This window comes from Heptranchias perlo, chromosome 18 (genome assembly GCF_035084215.1).
Source record: "Heptranchias perlo isolate sHepPer1 chromosome 18, sHepPer1.hap1, whole genome shotgun sequence".
Lineage (NCBI taxonomy): Eukaryota > Metazoa > Chordata > Chondrichthyes > Hexanchiformes > Hexanchidae > Heptranchias > Heptranchias perlo.
Genome location: NC_090342.1, coordinates 2,928,441 through 2,948,139, shown reverse-complemented (window position 1 = coordinate 2,948,139; position 19,699 = coordinate 2,928,441). Strand labels below are relative to the sequence as shown.

The 19,699-nt window shown below is 47.0% G+C and overlaps 1 protein-coding gene across 3 annotated transcripts in view; it reads left to right on the top strand.

Moving 5' to 3' along the window:
- Window positions 1-19,699, top strand: part of LOC137334503 (anoctamin-4-like) — a 167,335-nt gene that overhangs the window by 134,250 nt on the left and 13,386 nt on the right. For all 3 annotated transcript variants that reach the window (XM_067999216.1, XM_067999215.1, XM_067999217.1), the window contains exons 16-19: window positions 4,626-4,662; window positions 6,706-6,817; window positions 10,898-10,955; window positions 14,624-14,721. In XM_067999216.1, the coding sequence (XP_067855317.1) occupies window positions 4,626-4,662; window positions 6,706-6,817; window positions 10,898-10,955; window positions 14,624-14,721 (305 nt within the window). The remainder of the gene's footprint in view (window positions 1-4,625; window positions 4,663-6,705; window positions 6,818-10,897; window positions 10,956-14,623; window positions 14,722-19,699) is intronic.

Sequence of the window (19,699 nt, the reverse complement as noted above, 5' to 3'; positions counted from 1 at the left end):
CGAACATAAGAAACCCGAAGGACAGGAAATGACTGGCTGCTCCACTTGAGCCTGTCCTGGTCTATCTTCTGAACACTACCATTGTCCCACCAACCATGTAACCTCCTAGAAAAGGCAAAAAGAAGGGAAAAAACTCCTGGAAATTCCTCTGCGAATCCCAAAGGTGATCAAACGAGCTCCAGGAGACGGTAGTGACCGGGAGACTCATCCCCTCAATACCCACCTACCTTCTGTATGCTGGTTTATTGGCCACACTCAAGAACTTGTCCACATCTCTTGGACACTTGCAGCGAACCCACACTTGCTGCAAGAGTCAGCAACTTGTTCTGTAGGACGATGACTCTGTGAAAAGAAATACCTCCTAACATCTAATTTAGTTCTATGTTGGTGTAACTTATACTCCTGTCCTCTGGTCCTCGCTAACCCTATCTAACTTGAGTTGCCAATCCACACGGACTGAATCTAATCCTCTCATTATTTCAGACATCAGTCTGCTTAATTAAGTGAATTAATTGTGATCCTTTGTTAGAAATTGTACTTGAAGCATCATTCATTCCATGATGGGATTAGGCTGGGTAGCTCTTCTTCGACTGGCACAGACACGATGGGCCAAATGGCCTCCTGTGCCATAAATTTTTCTGTGTTTCTGAGGATTTTAGTGATTATTGACAGTGGAACTTTAAATATTTTGCTTGTTCTTAACACCAGCCACTGTCTCAAAGCACTGCTGGGGTCCGGGCTTGATTTTGCAGTGGGACTTGTACCTGCCATGTTTCTCGGATGGGGCATTTAGTTAATTTTGGGAGCATCCCCCTGTTCTGTTCTGGGCACGGCACCGCACCTCCGGAAGGAGATATTGGCCTCGGAGGGGGTGCAGCGCAGATTCACCAGAATGATACTGGAGGTTAAAGGGTTAAATTGCGAGGACAGGTTGCGTAGACTAGGTTTGTATTCCCTTGAATATCGAAGGTTGAGGGGTGATCTAATTGAGGTGTTTAAAATGATAAAGGGATTCGACAGGGTAGATAGAGAGAAACTATTTCATCGTGTGGAGTCCAGAACAAGCGGGCTGATGAAAAGCTTCAGTTATGTGGAGAAGCCGGGGTTGTTCTCTGGAGCAGAGAAGGTGAAGAGGAGATTTAATCGAGGTGTTCAAAATCATGAAGGGTTTTGATAGAGTAAATAAGGAGAAACTGTTTCCAGTGACATGCTGGTCAGTAACCAGAGGACAGACTTAATTGGCAAAAGAACCAGAGGCGATGTGAGGAAAAAATTTTTTACGCAGTGAGTTGTTGTGATCTGGAATGCGCTGCCTGAAAGGGCGGCGGAAGCAGATTCAATAATAACTTTCAAAAGGGAATTGGATAAATACTTGAAATGGGAAAAATTTGCAGGGCTACGGGGGAAGAGCAGGGAGGGAATGTGACTGATTGGATAATTCTTGAAAAGAGCCGACATGGGCACGATGGGCCGAATGGCCGCCTTCTCTACTGTATGATTCAATAATAAAATTAGAGCTCGGCCATTCAGGAGTGAAATCAGGAAGCACTTTTCACACAAAGGGTAGTGGAAATCTGGAACTCTTTTTTTTTTTTCCCCCCCAAAAGGCTGTGGATGCTGGGGGTCAATTGGAGATTTCAAGACTGAGATCGATAGATTGTTGTTGGGCGAGGGTATTAACTGATATGATGTTACGGCGGGTAAATGGATTTGAGGTACAGATCAGCCCATGATCTAACTGAATGGCAGAGCGGGCCCGAGGGGCTGAATGGCTGCCTCAATTCTCTGGTGTGGAGATGCCGGTGATGGACTGGGGTTGACAATTGTAAACAATTTTACAACACCAAGTTATAGTCCAGCAATTTTATTTTAAATTCACAAGCTTTCGGAGATTTTCTCCTTCCTCAGGCAAATGTTTCAAGAGCTCCTTGAAGCCTACGCATTTATACATATAGAACAATACATGGTGTTTACAGACTGCCCCTGCAACTGCCCGTTGCCAAGGCAATCACGTGTTCAGACAGAGAGGTGTCACCTGCAGAACCCCCGAATACACATTCAACAAAAAAACAAACAGGGAAAAAAAAAACAGAGAAAAAAAAACAGAGAGAGGCAGAAACATCCGGAAGGCAGAGAGAGCCAGCAAATGACCCATTATATTAAAAACAGATAACATTTGTTCGCTGGTGGGGTAACGTGTAGCGTGACATGAACCCAAGATCCCGGTTGAGGCCGTCCTCATGGGTGCGGAACTTGGCTATCAATTTCTGCTCGACGATTTTGCGTTGTCGTGTGTCTCGAAGGCCGCCTTGGAGTACGCTTACCCGAAGGTCGGTGGATGAATGTCCATGACTGCTGAAGTGTTCCCCGACTGAGAGGGAACCCTCCTGTTTGGCGATTGTTGCGCGGTGTCCGTTCATCCGTTGTCGCAGCGTCTGCATGGTCTCGCCAATGTACCATGCTCTGGGGCATCCTTTCCTGCAACGTATGAGGTAGACAACGTTGGCCGAGTCACAGGAGTATGAACCATGCACCTGGTGGGTGGTGTCCTCTCGTGTGATGGTGGTATCTGTGTCGATGATCTGGCATGTCTTGCAGAGGTTACCGTGGCAGGGTTGTGTGGCGTCGTGGACGCTGTTCTCTTGAAAGCTAGGTAGTTTGCTGCGAACGATGGTCTGTTTGAGGTTGGGTGGCTGTTTAAAGGCGAGTAGTGGAGGTGTGGGGATGGCCATAGCGAGGTGTTTGTCCTCATTGATGACATGTTGAAGGCTGCGGAGAACATGGCGTAGTTTCTCCGCTCCGGGGAAGTACTGGACGACAAAGGGTACTCTGTTGGTTGCGTCCCGTGTTAGTCTCCTGAGGGGCCACAGCAAAAAATCGCATAGACCTCCTCAGGAGACTAACACGGGACGCAACCAACAGAGTACCCTTTGTCGTCCAGTTCTTCCCCGGAGCGGAGAAACTACGCCATGTTCTCCGCAGCCTTCAACATGTCATCAATGAGGACAAACACCTCGCTATGGCCATCCCCACACCTCCACTACTCGCCTTTAAACAGCCACCCAACCTCAAACAGACCATCGTTCGCAGCAAACTACCTAGCTTTCAGGAGAACAGCGTCCACGACGCCACACAACCCTGCCACGGTAACCTCTGCAAGACATGCCAGATCATCGACACAGATACCACCATCACACGAGAGGACACCACCCACCAGGTGCATGGTTCATACTCCTGTGACTCGGCCAACGTTGTCTACCTCATACGTTGCAGGAAAGGATGCCCCAGAGCATGGTACATTGGCGAGACCATGCAGACGCTGCGACAACGGATGAACGGACACCGCGCAACAATCGCCAAACAGGAGGGTTCCCTCCCAGTCGGGGAACACTTCAGCAGTCATGGACATTCATCCACCGACCTTCGGGTAAGCGTACTCCAAGGCGGCCTTCGAGACACACGACAACGCAAAATCGTCGAGCAGAAATTGATAGCCAAGTTCCGCACCCATGAGGACGGCCTCAACCGGGATCTTGGGTTCATGTCACGCTACACGTTACCCCACCAGCGAACAAATGTTATCTGTTTTTAATATAATGGGTCATTTGCTGGCTCTCTCTGCCTTCCGGATGTTTCTGCCTCTCTCTGTTTTTTTTTCTCTTTTTTTTTTCCCTGTTTGTTTTTTTGTTGAATGTGTATTCGGGGGTTCTGCAGGTGACACCTCTCTGTCTGAACACGGTGATTGCCTTGGCAACGGGCAGTTGCAGGGGCAGTCTATAAACACCATGTATTGTTCTATATGTATAAATGCGTAGGCTTCAAGGAGCTCTTGAAACATTTGCCTGAGGAAGGAGAAAATCTCCGAAAGCTTGTGAATTTAAAATAAAATTGCTGGACTATAACTTGGTGTTGTAAAATTGTTTTCAATTCTCTGGAACATTGGAACAGGGGTGGCAGATGTTCGATCTCTGGGGCAGCCATAGAGGGGCAGTTTATTTAATATATTTTTGCAAATTACGGGGCTGGGGAGTTGAATGAATGGCCGAGTGTGATTCACCTCCCCTCAGGCAAGTTACAATTGAAATCTCCCCTCTGGTGTCCCTTGCAACCATCCTTTCTATGGTGCAAATGACCAGAGATGCACAGGGTGATGTATTCATGCCATTTGTGACTAATTATGATATATGTGGAGGTAAATGTTCTATGCCCAAACTCACTTCCTGGCTGGAAGCAGTGGTGGTCAGTTGAGGGACGGCCAGTGCAGCTTTGGAGGACCCATCGCCATCTCTCTCTCCCGGTGACCTCTTCAGCCTGCTGATCTGTGTGGTTCCCGGCCCCACCTTCCGATTAGGCAAGTCCCCAGTTTCCCCCCTGCCAACTCTCAAATCTGACCCCCCCCACAAGTCAGCTCGACCCTAACCACCACTGACTGGAAGTGATCAGGGAGGGAGCTGGAAGAGCAGGAAGCTGATGCCCTCCAGTTGACTTGTCCCTGCCAGCTGGTTACAACAGGTGTCGTCAGCTCAGCGTCATTAGAGAATTAAATAAAATTGAATGTGTGACTCAGAAAACTGACCACACATCTGAGTTTGAGTCGACAATAACTGTATAAATATATTTTTCAGCTGTATGAGAGAGTTGCACTACTTCTCACCAACTTAGGTAAGTCCACGTGCCTTTCTATTGGTCTATTTTCAGAAAAGCTTGGTGTGTGCATTAGTACAAACTGAATAAGACGTTGGGTAGATTTTAAGTTTCACAGTGAGGCTGGGTGGAAAACTGGAGTTAACGGATCAGCTCCTCACTGTAATCCCCGTCCCGACTTGCTTTTCCATTGAGGGCGAATCCCACGATGTTTAAATCCTACAATATGCAGGTCATTTAGATGAAAGCTGCAGGTCATTGTTACAGAAGCCATGCATTGGTTTAGTTGGTATTTGCTGATGTCAAACCTGAACGAATCCAAATGGCAACTTGTTGTTATTATTAGTTCCCAGTTTTAGGGTATTTAATTTCTCCCATTCTTGGGCCTTCCTGAGTGGGGTACAATTTTCTACAGCCAAGAGATCGGGAAGAAAATCACCGTCCAGCTCTGTCAGCGTTGCTCATGATGTACAGCTGGATACATGAGACAGACCGAGGGTCAATTACCCACTGATTTTCTCCTCCTCCTCCTCCTCCCTGATCTCCATTCTCTTTGGTCTCCCCCCGCCTTACTCCGCACCTCCACTTCCCTCCGTAGTTTGGGCTCCATTCTGTGCCTCCCTTTATAGCAGAGCTGAAACCTTGAGTTCACTGTTGGGGGGGGGGAATTGGATTTTATTTTATGGGGCAGAAAGGGGGCAATTTTGTTTTATTATTAAATAGAAAAATCTTTCACCTTAAGAAATGTATGTTAAGACTGAGTGGGCAACATGTTTTTGTATTTTGTTTATCAGTATATAAGTCAGAAAGCCGCGATTTTAACCTAACCCGCCCATCGGGAAGGAGTCACATGCCAATTTTACACCCCGCCCATTAACTTCCAAGGAAGGTAAAATGGGCAGAGGTGTAACAACAGGTATCCCATCTGATCCCACCCCCTTCCCTCCGGGTGGGTTAGGTTAAAATTGGGGTCTAAATGTGAACGCACGTCCACTGTTTAATTGATCAATGGTCTAAAATGATCTGCAACAGCTAAAAAAATAACGAATGTGATGCAACACAGGATAGGACAGGGGCAAGGAACGGTTTGGATGGGATGGTTGGAGGGGCTGGCGCCCTGAATGCCGCATGTACAGGCGCCCTGAATGCCGCATGTACAGGCGCCCTGAATGCCGCATGTACAGGCGCCCTGAATGCCGCATGTACAGGCGCCCTGAATGCCGCATGTACAGGCGCCCTGAATGCCGCATGTACAGGCGCCCTGAATGCCGCATGTACAGGCGCCCTGAATGCCGCATGTACAGGCGCCCTGAATGCCGCATGTACAGGCGCCCTGAATGCCGCATGTACAGGCGCCCTGAATGCCGCATGTACAGGCGCCCTGAATGCCGCATGTACAGGCGCCCTGAATGCCGCATGTACAGGCGCCCTGAATGCCGCATGTACAGGCGCCCTGAATGCCGCATGTACAGGCGCCCTGAATGCCGCATGTACAGGCGCCCTGAATGCCGCATGTACAGGCGCCCTGAATGCCGCATGTACAGGCGCCCTGAATGCCGCATGTACAGGCGCCCTGAATGCCGCATGTACAGGCGCCCTGAATGCCGCATGTACAGGCGCCCTGAATGCCGCATGTACAGGCGCCCTGAATGCCGCATGTACAGGCGCCCTGAATGCCGCATGTACAGGCGCCCTGAATGCCGCATGTACAGGCGCCCTGAATGCCGCATGTACAGGCGCCCTGAATGCCGCATGTACAGGCGCCCTGAATGCCGCATGTACAGGCGCCCTGAATGCCGCATGTACAGGCGCCCTGAATGCCGCATGTAGTTGCTACTTTGGCTTTTGATCGTTGTTTTATGTGAAGTAACTTTTATTCAATGAATGGGCACCATGACAAATCTGGCGAGTAACTTTCTTTATCACAACAAAAGTGCAAGTCACGTATTGTCAATAAAAGTCAGGATAAATTGCCTCGGGTATAAAACATTGTTCATCTAAGGTGCCGACGACCTGGGAACGAAGCCTGAATTGTTTTCTGTCGCTCTCTCTCTTTCACAGAGCAGCCTCGGACTGAGTCGGAGTGGGAGAACAGCTTCACGCTCAAAATGTTTTTGTTTCAGTTTGTTAACTTGAACAGTTCGACGTTTTACATTGCGTTTTTCCTGGGAAGGTAAATCATTTTTTTGGGGTCGTCAGATTGCCGTTTTGTTTTGTGAGAAAGAAGTCACGTTCAGGCAGATCTGAAAGCGTCGAAAATATTTACCGTCTGTGAGCAAGTTTAATGTATTAAAGCGGGGGGAGGGGAGAGGGTGTTCACAATTGTGGGGAACGTACAGCCCTGGGATGCTGGCCCTTGAAGCCCAGGCAACTCCATCCTGATTTGGATTTTATTTATCTGCTGGTTTGTCCTGTTTGAATTTCATGAACTTGGAGATTTGGAAAGAGACTGTTCTTAATGCTGTTGCCTCATTGGTGGATAAATCCCTGAATCAGAACATCGAAATCCATTAGTGTCGGTAGTTTAAGATATCTGCCGATGGGAGAGAACACTGATTTCAACTTTCTAAGTGGCCTCCGAGACTCATGGTCCACATCTGAACAGTCCATGAATATAAAAGGACACAAGGACATAGATTGGAGGAGATATTTCCAGTTAAAGAGCTAGCACCAGCACAGATGTGATGGGCTGAATGGCCACCTCATGTGCTGTAAATTTAATGATCCCTTAGACTATTCAGTGCATATTTTAAAACACAAATTTGAAGGTTCTGAGTTTAATTTAATATCTTTCCATGCATGTACATTGTTTAAGGGTATATTTTTCTCCAGGTGTTGATCGTAGTGAAAGGGATGTTTCTGTTTTCCCCCAGTACTTTTCTTTCCTAAGAACATAAGAAATAGGAGCAGGAGTAGGCCATTTGGCCCCTCGAGCCTGCTCCACCATTCAGTAAGATCATGGCTGATTTTCGACCTCAACTTCACTTTCCCGCCCTATCCCCATATCCCTTGATTCCCTTAGTGTCCAAATATCTATCGATCTCAGTCTTGAATATACTCACTGAGCATCCACAGCCCTCTGGGGGTAGAGAATTCCAAAGATTCACAACTTTTGAACATAAGAACATGAGAAATAGGAGCAGGAGTAGGCCAATCGGCCCCTCGAGCCTGCTCCGCCATTCAATAAGATCATTGCTGATCTGATCCTAACCTCAAATCTAAATTCATGTCCAATTTCCTGTCTGCTCCCCGTAACCCCTAATTCCCTTTACTTCTAGGAAACTGTCTATTTCTGTTTTAAATTTATTTAATGATCTAACTTCCACAGCTTCCTGGGGCAGCAAATTCCACAGACCTACTACCCTCTGAGTGAAGAAGTTTCTCCTCATCTCAGTTTTGAAAGAGCAGCCCCTTATTCTAAGATTATGCCCCCTCGTTCTAACTTCACCCATCCTTGGGAACATCCTTACCGCATCCACCCGATCAAGCCCCTTCACAATCTTATATGTTTCAATAAAATCGCCTCTCATTCTTCTGAACTCCAATGAGTAGAGTCCCAATCTACTCAACCTCTCCTCATATGTCCACCCCCTCATCCCCGGGATTAACCGAGTGAACCTTCTTTGTACTGCCTCGAGAGCAAGTATGTCTTTTCTTAAGTATGGACACCAAAACTGTATGCAGTATTCCAGGTGCGGTCTCACCAATACCTTATATAACTGCAGCAATACCTCCCTGTTTTTATATTCTATCCCCCTAGCAATAAAAGCCAACATTCCGTTGGCCTTCTTGATCACCTGCTGCACCTGCATACTAACTTTTTGATTTTCTTGCACAAGGACCCCCAGATCCCTTTGTACTGCAGTACTTTCCAGTTTCTCGCCATTAAGATAATAACTTGCTCTCTGATTTTTCCTGCCAAAGTGCATAACCTCATTTTCCAATATTGTATTGCATCTGCCAAATCTCCGCCCACTCACCCAGCCTGTCTATATCCCCTTGTAGGTTTTTTATGTCCTCCTCACTCTCCACTTTCCCTCCCATCTTTGTATCATCTGCAAACTTTGATATGTTACACTCGGTCCCCTCCTCCAAATCGTTAATATAGATTGTAAAGAGTTGGGGACCCAGCACCGACCCCTGCGGAACACCACTGGCTACTGGTTGCCAGTCCGAGAATGAACCATTTATCCCAACTCTCTGCTTCCTGTTAGATAACCAATCCTCCACCCATGCCAGAATATTACCCCCAATCCAGTGATTCTTTATCTTGAGCAATAATCTTTTATGTGGCACCTTGTCGAATGCCTTCTGGAAGTCTAAATACACTACGTCCACTGGTTCCCCTTTATCCACCCTGTACGTTATGTCTTCAAAGAACTCAAGCAAATTTGTCAGACATGACTTCCCCTTCATAAAGCCATGCTGACTTTGTCCTATTAAATTATGTTTATGACAAAGTGAGAAGAAATTTTTCCTCATCTTGGTCCTAAATGGCCGACCCCTTATCTTGAGATTATGCCCCCTAGTTCTGGACTCTCCAGCCAGGGGAAACAGCCTGTCAGCATCTACCCTGTCAAGCCCCCTCAGAATCTTATGTTCCAATGAGATTACCTCTCATTCTTCGAAACTCCAGAGAGTAGAGACCCATTCTTAATCTCTCCTCATAGGACAACCCTCTCATCCCAGGAATCAATATAGTGAACCTTCAATGCACTGTCTCTAAGGCAAGTATGTCCTTCCCTAGGTAAGGAGACCAAAACTGTACACCATACTCCAGGTGAGGCCTCACCAAAGCCCTGTACAATTGCAGCAAGACTTCCTTTCTCTCATACTCCAACCCCCTTGCAATAAAGGCCAATATTCCATTTGCCTTCCTAGTTGCTTGCTGTACTGCTTGTTAACTTTGTGATTCGAGTACAAGGACACCCAAATCTGAGTGCCAACTTTCTTAGTCTCCTTTTTGAAAAATATTCTGTTTTTCTATTCTTCCTACCAAAGTGAATAACCTCACATTTCCCCACATTATACTCCATCTGCCACCTTCTTGCCCACTCACTTAACCTGCCGATATCCCTTTGCAGACTCTGTGTCGTCCTCTCAGCTTATTTTCCCACCTAGCTTCGTATCATCAGCAGTTTTCTCTTCTGACTAGTCATTGCTGATTGTATTTTTCTTTCAGTCTAGCTGTTTCTCATCCCTCTCTCATACTTCTTGTTATCTCATTTATCTTTTTAAACCTGATCTGCCCCCTTTCCCCCCTCCCCCATCACATCTCCTATCTTTCTCCTTAGAGCAATGGAGCATGGAATCACTTCTTATATGGATTTAACAAGATTTGGTTAAAAGACAATTAAATCATTAAATATGGATTAATCTTACTGGCACTGCGTTGAGTGCCTTATAATCTAAAATGGTTAACGATTATCTCCCTTGTATGTACTTCTATATAAGCTCTTCATTTTCGTGTAAAGACATTTGTTAATCATGCAAATACATTCGTTCACTTTTATTCATTCATGGGATGTGGGCGTCGCTGGCGAGGCCGGCATTTATTGCCCATCCCTAATTGCCCCTTGAGAAGGTGGTGGTGAGCCGCCTTCTTGAACCGCTGCAGTCCGTGTGGTGAAGGTTCTCCCACAGTGCTGTTAGGAAGGGAGTTCCAGGATTTTGACCCAGCGACGGTGAAGGAACGGCCGATATATTTCCAACTGAGTATTCCATCCAATTGTAAGTATTCCTAGAAAATCTGTTTGATCAGCATATAAATTTTATTCCATATATGGCCTTCAACTCGATATGGAAACAGGAGGGTCAATAGTCAATTGGTGGAACTTCATTGATATATTTATTAGACGTTATCTCCATGAAGCTTCCAGCAGTGAATTGGCCTTTTATGTATTTTATAACCAGCAGTGGAGACACGATTGTTCTCTCGATTGCACATTTCACAGCTCTCAAAACAAAACTTTTGGCATTTATACCGATTAACAGAAAACAGAGGAGAGTGTAAGGCACTATCACAGGGTGCATCTTGATTGGCCAATTTCTGCTCTTCCTGTTATTGACCTAGAGTTCCATGAACCCTGAGCAGGAAAAGTGTCACCAGCTGCCATTTTGTTTGGTGAGCCTTTACATCCATTTTTTAAACTTTTCTTACAAAAGGAGGAAAATATACCTCAACTTTTTTAGGATAATAAGTAGATATTTTCTCAGGTGCTGTTTTAAGTTGGTGATTGTACTTTTCTTTTAGATTAACAGGGCGTCCTGGTGCCTACCTGAGAGTATTGAACAGGTGGAGGCTGGAGGAGGTTAGTCTCACCCTAACCTTGTTATTAAATGTCATAGAGAAAAATGTATTTCTGGCTAATTTTCTTTTCTCTGTAACAAGGTTTCTGAAATAAAAGGGATTCTTCAGTTTGACTGGAATCCAAACTGACTGGGTTTCTTCACTCCGTTCCCAAACACTAGCGACTCTGAGCTGCCTCGGCCATTGACCCAATACACATGGGGCATCCGTCCCCTCCCTCTCCTCATCTCCCTCTCTGGTTATTTTTCTCCCGGTGTGTTCCAACTTCTCTCTCAAAATTCTCACGGTTGACTGAAACAACTTGCTCCCTCCGACACCAGGGGGGGTAATTTTAACCCCCAAGAACGGGTGGGTGGGCTCCAATGGATCCATTTACGGGTTTAACCCAGGCGTGTTTGGATGCGCGTGCAGCAGAAACCCGGAAGTCCCACCCCCACTTAAAGCCGGCGGGCTGATACTTAAAGGGGCAGCGCACCTCATTGCGATAGTTGAGTCACTTCATTTCATTGTGTGTTAGAAATGTCAAATGAATTTGACCTTACCTGTTTGGGTTTCCCATCCCTTCTGATTCTCGTCAGGTGAAAGCAGGTGGGAAGGGCCGGATCCATGAGGTGAGTGAGGGCCTTTATTGCACTGCTTGTGGGCCCGGAGGAGCAGGAGTGCTTCACCCAGGCCCAGCAAGCTCACATGGTGAGACAGGACCCCCGCGATGGCCCCCACCCCCCGATGGTGTTTTAATGTGTGTGTTTTAGTGCCTGTGTGTATGTGCATGTTTGTGAAAATGCACAAGTGCGTGTGTGGAACTGTGATGCTACATAATTGTACTTTTTTCTTTTGATATATTTAAACTGTTGGGTCTTTGCTTTGCTTCTGTATGATTTGAGAAATGCAAAATAAAAAGTAACCACAAACCTTTTCCTCAGACTACCTCAGTGATGCGATTGAAATCTCGCCTCTGCCCGTCACCAATCCCATCAAACCTGGCATCATTCTTAATCTCCATTTCTCTCATTCCGCCCAATCTATCAGCCACCTGTACTACAGAAGCCCAACAAATTAATCTCCGAGATCACCTTGTACAAATGGTAGGTGCTACATGATGTTAATCAGGGCCAGAGTGATCTCCAGGACTAGTTTCAATGGGGGTGGGGGTTCGGAGAGTAATTGCCCAGATTTTTTTTACTCAAATTGGCCTGGGGTTTTTAATCTGGTTTCTTGCATCTTCCCAGGACATCACATGGTTTTGGGTGGGATGGGGCGTGTATATATTGTGGTACACAAGGTATCACAATTGTGAGGGACCAGTGGGTCTTTCCTGTCAGTCATTGTTCGTAGGAGACGATGGTTTGAAGCCTGACGGCTGGTCACAGTGTAATTGGATTTCTTTCGGAAACGCCTGTTAGCAAAAAGCAATGAGGTTTGTCTCTCGCGGAGTCCTGAAATAATGGACGATGCAGCGAGGTAACAGATTCTGAGGGCTCAGATGTGATGGGCAGGGCGGCCATGAAAGCCACTGACGAAGGAATAATGTCAGGTTTGATGGGCTTCTTGTCTGACACGGAGACGAGACGTTCAACCATTTCATCAGCTGCTGTTGCCAAAAAAAAAATGCTTGAATCTGATGGAATGTCTGTGATATTGAGATCCGCTGAAGCTAATCCCTTCACCTCGAATCGAAGGACAGCCTTTGCATAAATCACCTATCCTGATCATGTAGCTCTTGCAGTTCCGTGACTCAGAAGTGACCCTTTCTTTTGAAAGCTCCCATTGACTGCCTCAGCAATCTGACCCCACTCCTCAACAAACACTGACAACAGGCAGTGTGTGCACCAGCGTGAAAGAGCTGAGGACACCTGACGTCCATTTGCTGCTAAATAGCTGTTGTCATGGGAGGAATTGGGCACTTTGGGGTCAATTTTAACCCCCAAAAACGGGCGGGTGGGGAGTAAAAATACAGTTTTCAGAGCGGGACAGCGTCCCAGCTCCAACACTCACTCCTGGGTTTAACCCGGGGTTGGGGGGGTGGGGTTTGACTGCGTGTGGAGAGCAGACAACAGGAAGTCCCACCCCCACTTAAAGCCGGCGGGCCAATACTTGAAAGGGCGATGCACCTCAGTGAGATACTTGAGGTACTCAATATCTTGTGTATTGGATTAATAAAATGAATATAACCTTACCTGTTCGGTTTTCCCATCACTTCCCATTCATGTCAGGTGACAGCAGGCGGGAGGGACCAGATCCATGAGGTGAGTGAGGGCCTTTATTGCGCTGTTCGTGAGCCCGGAGGAGCAGGAGTGCTTCATCCAGGCCCTACAAGCTCACCTGGTGCGACAGGACCCCCGTGATCGACTGAGGCTTTCCCCCCTCCCCAACCCACCTCCTGGCTCTTCACCTGACCTCCAGTGACTCCCAATCTCCTCTTCTCCTGACGATGATCCCTCCCTCCCTCCCTCCCTCCCTCTGATTCCCATCTGCGGCCTGCTGCAACAGGCCTTCCTGGTCAACCGCCTGTCAATCAGGCTGGCTGCCGGACGCGAAACCCGGAAGTGAAATTGATGGGCCTCGTCGCGACCTGCCCACTTACCTTCCGGGTTTCCCACCCGGAAATCTCTCCATTTTTTCCACCCTGCTTCCTTTTTTTGAACAAAGTTTATCCTCTCCATTTTTTTGAACAAGGTTGTAACAGTTGCAATCCTCCAGTCCTCTGGCACCACTCCCATATTATAATATCATAGTAGGTACAGCACTGGAGGAGGCCATTCGACCCATCGTGCCTGTGCCGGCTCTTTGAAATTTACCCGTGTGACTGTCCAGAGTGACTCTGGCCGGTTCCGATGTGTATTGTCTGCGTCTCTTCTTTCTTTCTCTCTGTTTCTCTTTCGCTCTCCTTTTCTCGTGCACTTTTTCTTGCGCTCTTTTTATCCTCTCTCTCCCACCCCGCGCGCGCTCTCTTGCCTTCTTTTAAATCCCCCCCCCCAGAGCGAATAAAAACAAACTTTATTTAGCAGCAAAATGATTTCATTGAGTTGGTCACTCTACAAAATTCAAAGAAACAGGGTGATAGAAATTAATATTTTCTCCTGGATTTAAATGATCGACTTTACAACTCTTGCTTTGCATTGGTGCAAAGTGAAACCACTTCACACTGACACTGGAGTTTATTTTGTGACCTCAGGACATCCTAAAGTGCTTTTCAGCCAATGAAGTACTTTTGAATCACAGTCACTGTTTTGATGTAAGATATGTAGCAGCCAATTTGCACACAGCAAGATCCCACAAACAGCAGTGACATAAATGACCAGATAATCTGTTTTACTGTTGTTGGTTGAGGGGTAAATATTGGCCAGGACACTGGGGAGAACTCCCCTGCTCTTCCTCGAAATAGTGGCCATGGGATCTTTTACATCCACCTGAGAGGGCAGACGGAGCCTCAGTTTAACGTCTCATTCAAAAGACGGCACCTCCGACAGTGCTGCACTCCCTCGGTACTGCACTGGGAGTGTCAGCCTGGATTTTGTGCTCAAGTCTCTGGAGGGGGACTTGAACCCACGACCTTCTGACTCAGAGGTGAGAGTGCTGCCCACTGATCCCCGGCTGTGTTGTCTGAATGTTCTATAACTCAGTTACTCAATGTCTCTCTTCACATCCTGCTTTTTGTCCAACTTGCAGTGTCACCCGAGTGGCTGCCTTATTGATCTGTGTTTGCAAATGGGAATTATAATGGTGCTGAAGCAGACCTGGAATAACTTCATGGAACTGGGCTACCCGTAAGTAGATGCGATTATTGGTTGGTCAGGGAAAAGTGATTTGAGCACAGGCTGATTCTGCATCTGTATTCGCTCCTCATCAATCAGCCAAACCTTGGTGACTGCCCAGTGTATAACCTGCTTCCCATTCAATATAACCTGGTAGATTTTCCTCTGTGCGCACCCACCCCGGATGCAGCTTACCCCAGTTGCTCTGTAGCTGCTCTTAAGTTTCCTGGACCAAACATACTCCAGGCACAGGCCCTCTCCTTGGCTAAGCCATGGGCTGGAAAGCAGGGCAGGAAACAGAGGTGCAGCAGCAGGCCCGAGAGACCTAACATTGAACACCCAGATTCTGGCATCAAGGTCCCCCGGCTGTTGCTGGAGAGCAGCAGATGGTGTCCCCTGTGGCCTTGGGATCGTCCTGGAAAGAGGTTGAGAGCATGTTAGGAGGATGAACTTTGCCGCCTCTTCGATCTTCCAGGGCACAGCGGGTCTTGGAGCAAGTCCCACTGCCCAGTTTCTTCAGATTTCCTCTCTGCTGGGCACCCGACAGTCCGATGAAGAGCAAAGTGAGGTGGAGCGGCCTGGGACACCCCTCCCTGCCTCGTTTCCATAGTAACACTGGGCCTGTACCTATTCCAAGCACAGGCCCAGTGGAGAATGGGTGAGAAATGTTGGGACAGCAGGGTGGGGGTGGAATCCTGACTTAACCGATCTCCATCCCTTTTTACTCTTCGCTGCACCTGAGAACTGTCCCCGGGTGAAGAGAAAAATCCACCCTGAAGAGTCTGACAGCTGCTGAAAGACTTGTGTAGAAGGCACGGGTTGACTCGTGATTAACGCAAAATAAACCATTAAATGGCAATCGAGGTGCTGGTTCTAGTTGGAGAGATAACGTTGGCCAAATAATCAGCCCGACTCCGATAACCTGGCTGTGTTACCAGTGGATTGGTTTCCCACACCACCCTTGTCTCCTCTTCACGCGTCATCTTCACATTAGAATGTTTCGCATTTAATTGATTTTCACTTTGGCACTTTGCTCGTTTTTTGGGTGGGCTCACGGTTGTCGATTGAATGAAGTGACAGGTGAGGTAAATGTTCCAAGACTCGAGTCTCCCGACGGGATCTTGCTCTGAGGCCGGTGAGCCATGGTTTGATGTGCTCCTGATTTTCCAGACGTTGGAATTAATAACTGGAAAATCGGGAGTTTCCTGAATTGGTTGCCTAAAACCTCAATGCTGGATTCCCCCCTGGGTGATCCCACTGGCCATTAAGCCTTGGAACGTGGTCACTAAGTGCCCTGAGATAAAGTGGAAGGTCCCCGGGCTGTACCTCATCACTCACCTTGTTCAACGTTGTGAACCGTGTCATCGTTGACGTAAGTGGGAGGCACAGGTAGTGAGCCAGGAGGGGCAGGACGGACCTGAAATCTGGGGACAATGTTACCTTTCCCTCTGAATCCTTTGCCGTGATTGATGATTAAGGTGCTGGAGGAACAGGCAGCTGCCCAGCATCGGCTTTCCATAGACTGTCGTTAGGGCCGTAGACCGAGAAAGAACTTAAAAAGGAAAGGTAAAATGGGCTTCGGTACAGAGGTGGAAATGGAGGATGAGTTTATATAGATGGGAAGTTGTGCATTCACTAAAGGCAAGAAAGTGGAGAAGCAACAACAACAACTTGCATTTATATAGCGCCTTTAAAGTAGTAAAACGTCCAAAGATGCTTCACAGGAGCGATTATCAAACAAAAATTGACACTGAGCCACGTAGGAGTTATTAGGACAGGTGACCAAAAGCTTAGACAGAGGTGGGTTTGAAGGAGCGTCTTAAAGGAAGAGAGAGATGGAAGGGTTTAGGGAGGGAATTCCAGAGCTTGAGGCCCAGACAGCTTCAAGCACGGCTGCCTGTGGTGGAGCCTTTCCGGTCAATATAATCATAGAAACTACAACACATATGGCCATTTAGCCCATCGGCACCTGCAGTGGTGCTAGCTCTTCAAATGGAGTTATCTGCTCGAAACCTGCTTCCCTTCCCTCGGGCTGTGCTTCCTTGCTCCTGATTCACTAACCAGTGGAAACTATTTTGCACAATTTATCCTTTCAAACCTTTCATAATTATGGGGGGAAGAAAACCTCAATTCGCTCCATGAAAGAATCTTCTAGTCATCAGATCTCTCTCTCTCTCTCTCTCTCTCTCTCATTCCAGAGGGATGCCAAAAAAATTTTTGGAAAATTATGGTTGGTGCCTCTGCCATCTTCTCCCCAACCTCCTCCTTCATTAATTTCCCCTTTTGCTGGGTCAGAATAGATCAATTTGTATATTTTTGTCAATTTATTGACTCAGATATTGACCGTGATTTTCCACTTGGTTGTCTGGGTTGTGTGCCACTATTGAACACACCGTCATTTGGCTCCTGGAAAATTAATCTGCTCCAAAATAACGATAATGTTGGTAATATTTGTACACTCCTGTGTCAATATGAACAAGGTCTCCATTCTGGGAGTACGTCATTGAACAGAAATTCATTAATGGGCATACGGTGAAAGGATAGGGAAGTGGGATTAGGGTAGACGGCTTCAGTTGAAGAGCTGACAGCGCGACGGGCTCGATAATACACGGTCACAGTTAAGGAAGAACGTGACAAAACGTAATGGAGCTGAAATTGAACTTCGGTGGGGGGGCACAAAATGGACGACCATGCCTTCAGCTGCCTAAGTCCTGAGTTCTGGAATTCCCTCTCTAACTCCTTTTTTAAGATGCTCCTTAAAACCTACCTCTTTGACAAACCTTTGGCCACTTGTCCTAATATCTCCTTACGTGGTTCAGTGTCAAGTTTTGTCTGATAAAGCGCCTCTGTAGCATCTTGGGATGTTTCACTACATTAAAGACGCTTTATTAATGCAAGTTGTTGTTATACACACTGCCCGATTTCGCTGATGTCATTGGAAAGGTTAATCGGGCTGGGGGTGTCCATCGCTACCGCCCATTTTGCGTCCCTACTGAAGCTGAATTTCACCCCCAATAATTTCTGATTGAGTAATCGGCCTTGAGGCTTTCTGTCTCTTCCCTGCCCCCCGACGCCATTTTTTTTGGGCAGCTGTGGGGCCTTCAATGTGCTCCTGAACATCATGTGACATTCCCCCCATATTCTGGTCCTTGAGGCCCAAAATGGCCTCCACTGCTTTCCTTGCGTACGTCCAGTTCAAATGCTGGAGCTGCTCAGTAGACCCAGAGTTTCATGGTCAGCAGAGGGGACCTAGAAGGGAATATCGGGACAAGGGCCTGTGCCAGCACATTCAGAGAGTGGCCCAGCACGTTTTTATTTGATCAGGAGGCTCTGTTTCCTCTTCCTCCCACCGGGCAAGGCCTCTTGCTACAGTAAGTCTCCATCTCCCAGACTCGTGACTCCTCGACTCAGGTTGGCGGCCTTGGCTCCCAGAGGTAAATGACTCGAGGGCCCGGAGGTACAGCTGGGTTCGGGAGGGCACCTTGGGAGCAGGTGGAGGTTATGCCCCATTGGGAGATGCGTCCCAATCGAAGGGAGGGGAGGGACGTGGAAACCCTTGAGCTTCGTTTGCTCCACATCACAAATCGTGTCTTGTCTCGAAGACGTGTCACTTCATTTCACTGCAGCAGTGTGAAAGCGATTTGTGTTGGTGTTTTTATATTTAATGGGGGTGTTTCTGTGATCTGCCACTCCTGGTGGGGAGCGCTGCTACGGGGAGCTCCTTCAGGAATCACGGGGACTCGGCCCATGGTTCTCCACCCATTAAATTAACAGGCTTCACTCCAGACTGTGACTGTTGGATTGCAGAATTGCACCCCTCGTGACACATCCTCCGTTTTATCAAGAAAATAGTGAAACGAACTCACTGAAGTAAGGGTGTGTTTTCAGGCTAGTAATGAGCCATCTTTGTTTTCATTTATCAGTCTCTGCCTCGTGATGACGGGAAAGAGATCTGTTCCAATTAGCTAACATCACCCCAGGGTGTCCTGCTCATTATTGGGCTGCTGATATGGAGGATCAACATGAAAATTGTTTTTATAAAGCCTTTGAGACCAGAGTTACATCCCTCTTAAAGAGCTAGTGCTGTAGAACAGTCATTTGTGCAAACAAACACGACTGTGCCATTTAAAGCTCTGCTGTAGTCTGGAAGGAAGAGAGGCAGATAAATCTTTTTAAGTGGTAATATTATCATTACAAAGCTCGGGCTATGTTTCCGCTGATTATTCATTATACGCCACAGCTCACCGATCTAAATGGAGCTGAGCTGGTTCATTATATCTGCATCTGTGTGCACTTCCTGACAACCGTTTGCCATTACAGATTCTTGGAGTTGAATTTCCATGGGGATTCTCCCGATCTTCTGCCAGAACTTCGGCAGAAACTGTGGAAAATCAGCAGTTCCACCAATCTGCCGCCAAAGTAATGGGAGCACCCGCCATGGAAATTCCGGTGCCTACGTCCACCTTTATAATGGGAATTCACTATGTAAACTTGTCACGCTGTAATTACACCCTCCCACCAGTGGAGGTGCTGCTGCCATTGGCGGGAAGGTTTAATTACAGCATTACAAGTTTGTGTAGGCAGTTTGCATTATAAATGTGGATGTAGAACTTATATTGGAAATATAAATATTAAGAATGTATGACTTTAAAATGGGGACTAAATTACATCAGCCTGCACTGGTCCAATTAACCTTTGCCCTCTAACCCTGCTTCACCCGAAGACTACACTTGTTTTTGATTCCCGGTGAGCATTGCCACAGGAGATTGACCAGTAATTTTAAATGTTCCTCCTGGGTTAGATAGCTTTATGCTAATGACCAATTAGAATTGCTTCTTGGAACTTCAAATCTCCATTTGTCAACTCACGTTGTCCAGTGGTTATATCTCAACTCCAGGCACTCGGCCCAATAGGATACCGGCTTTGATTTTAATCACCATACATCGTTTAAAATGGCTTCCCACTAGTAGCGGTAAACTGAACAAAGCAC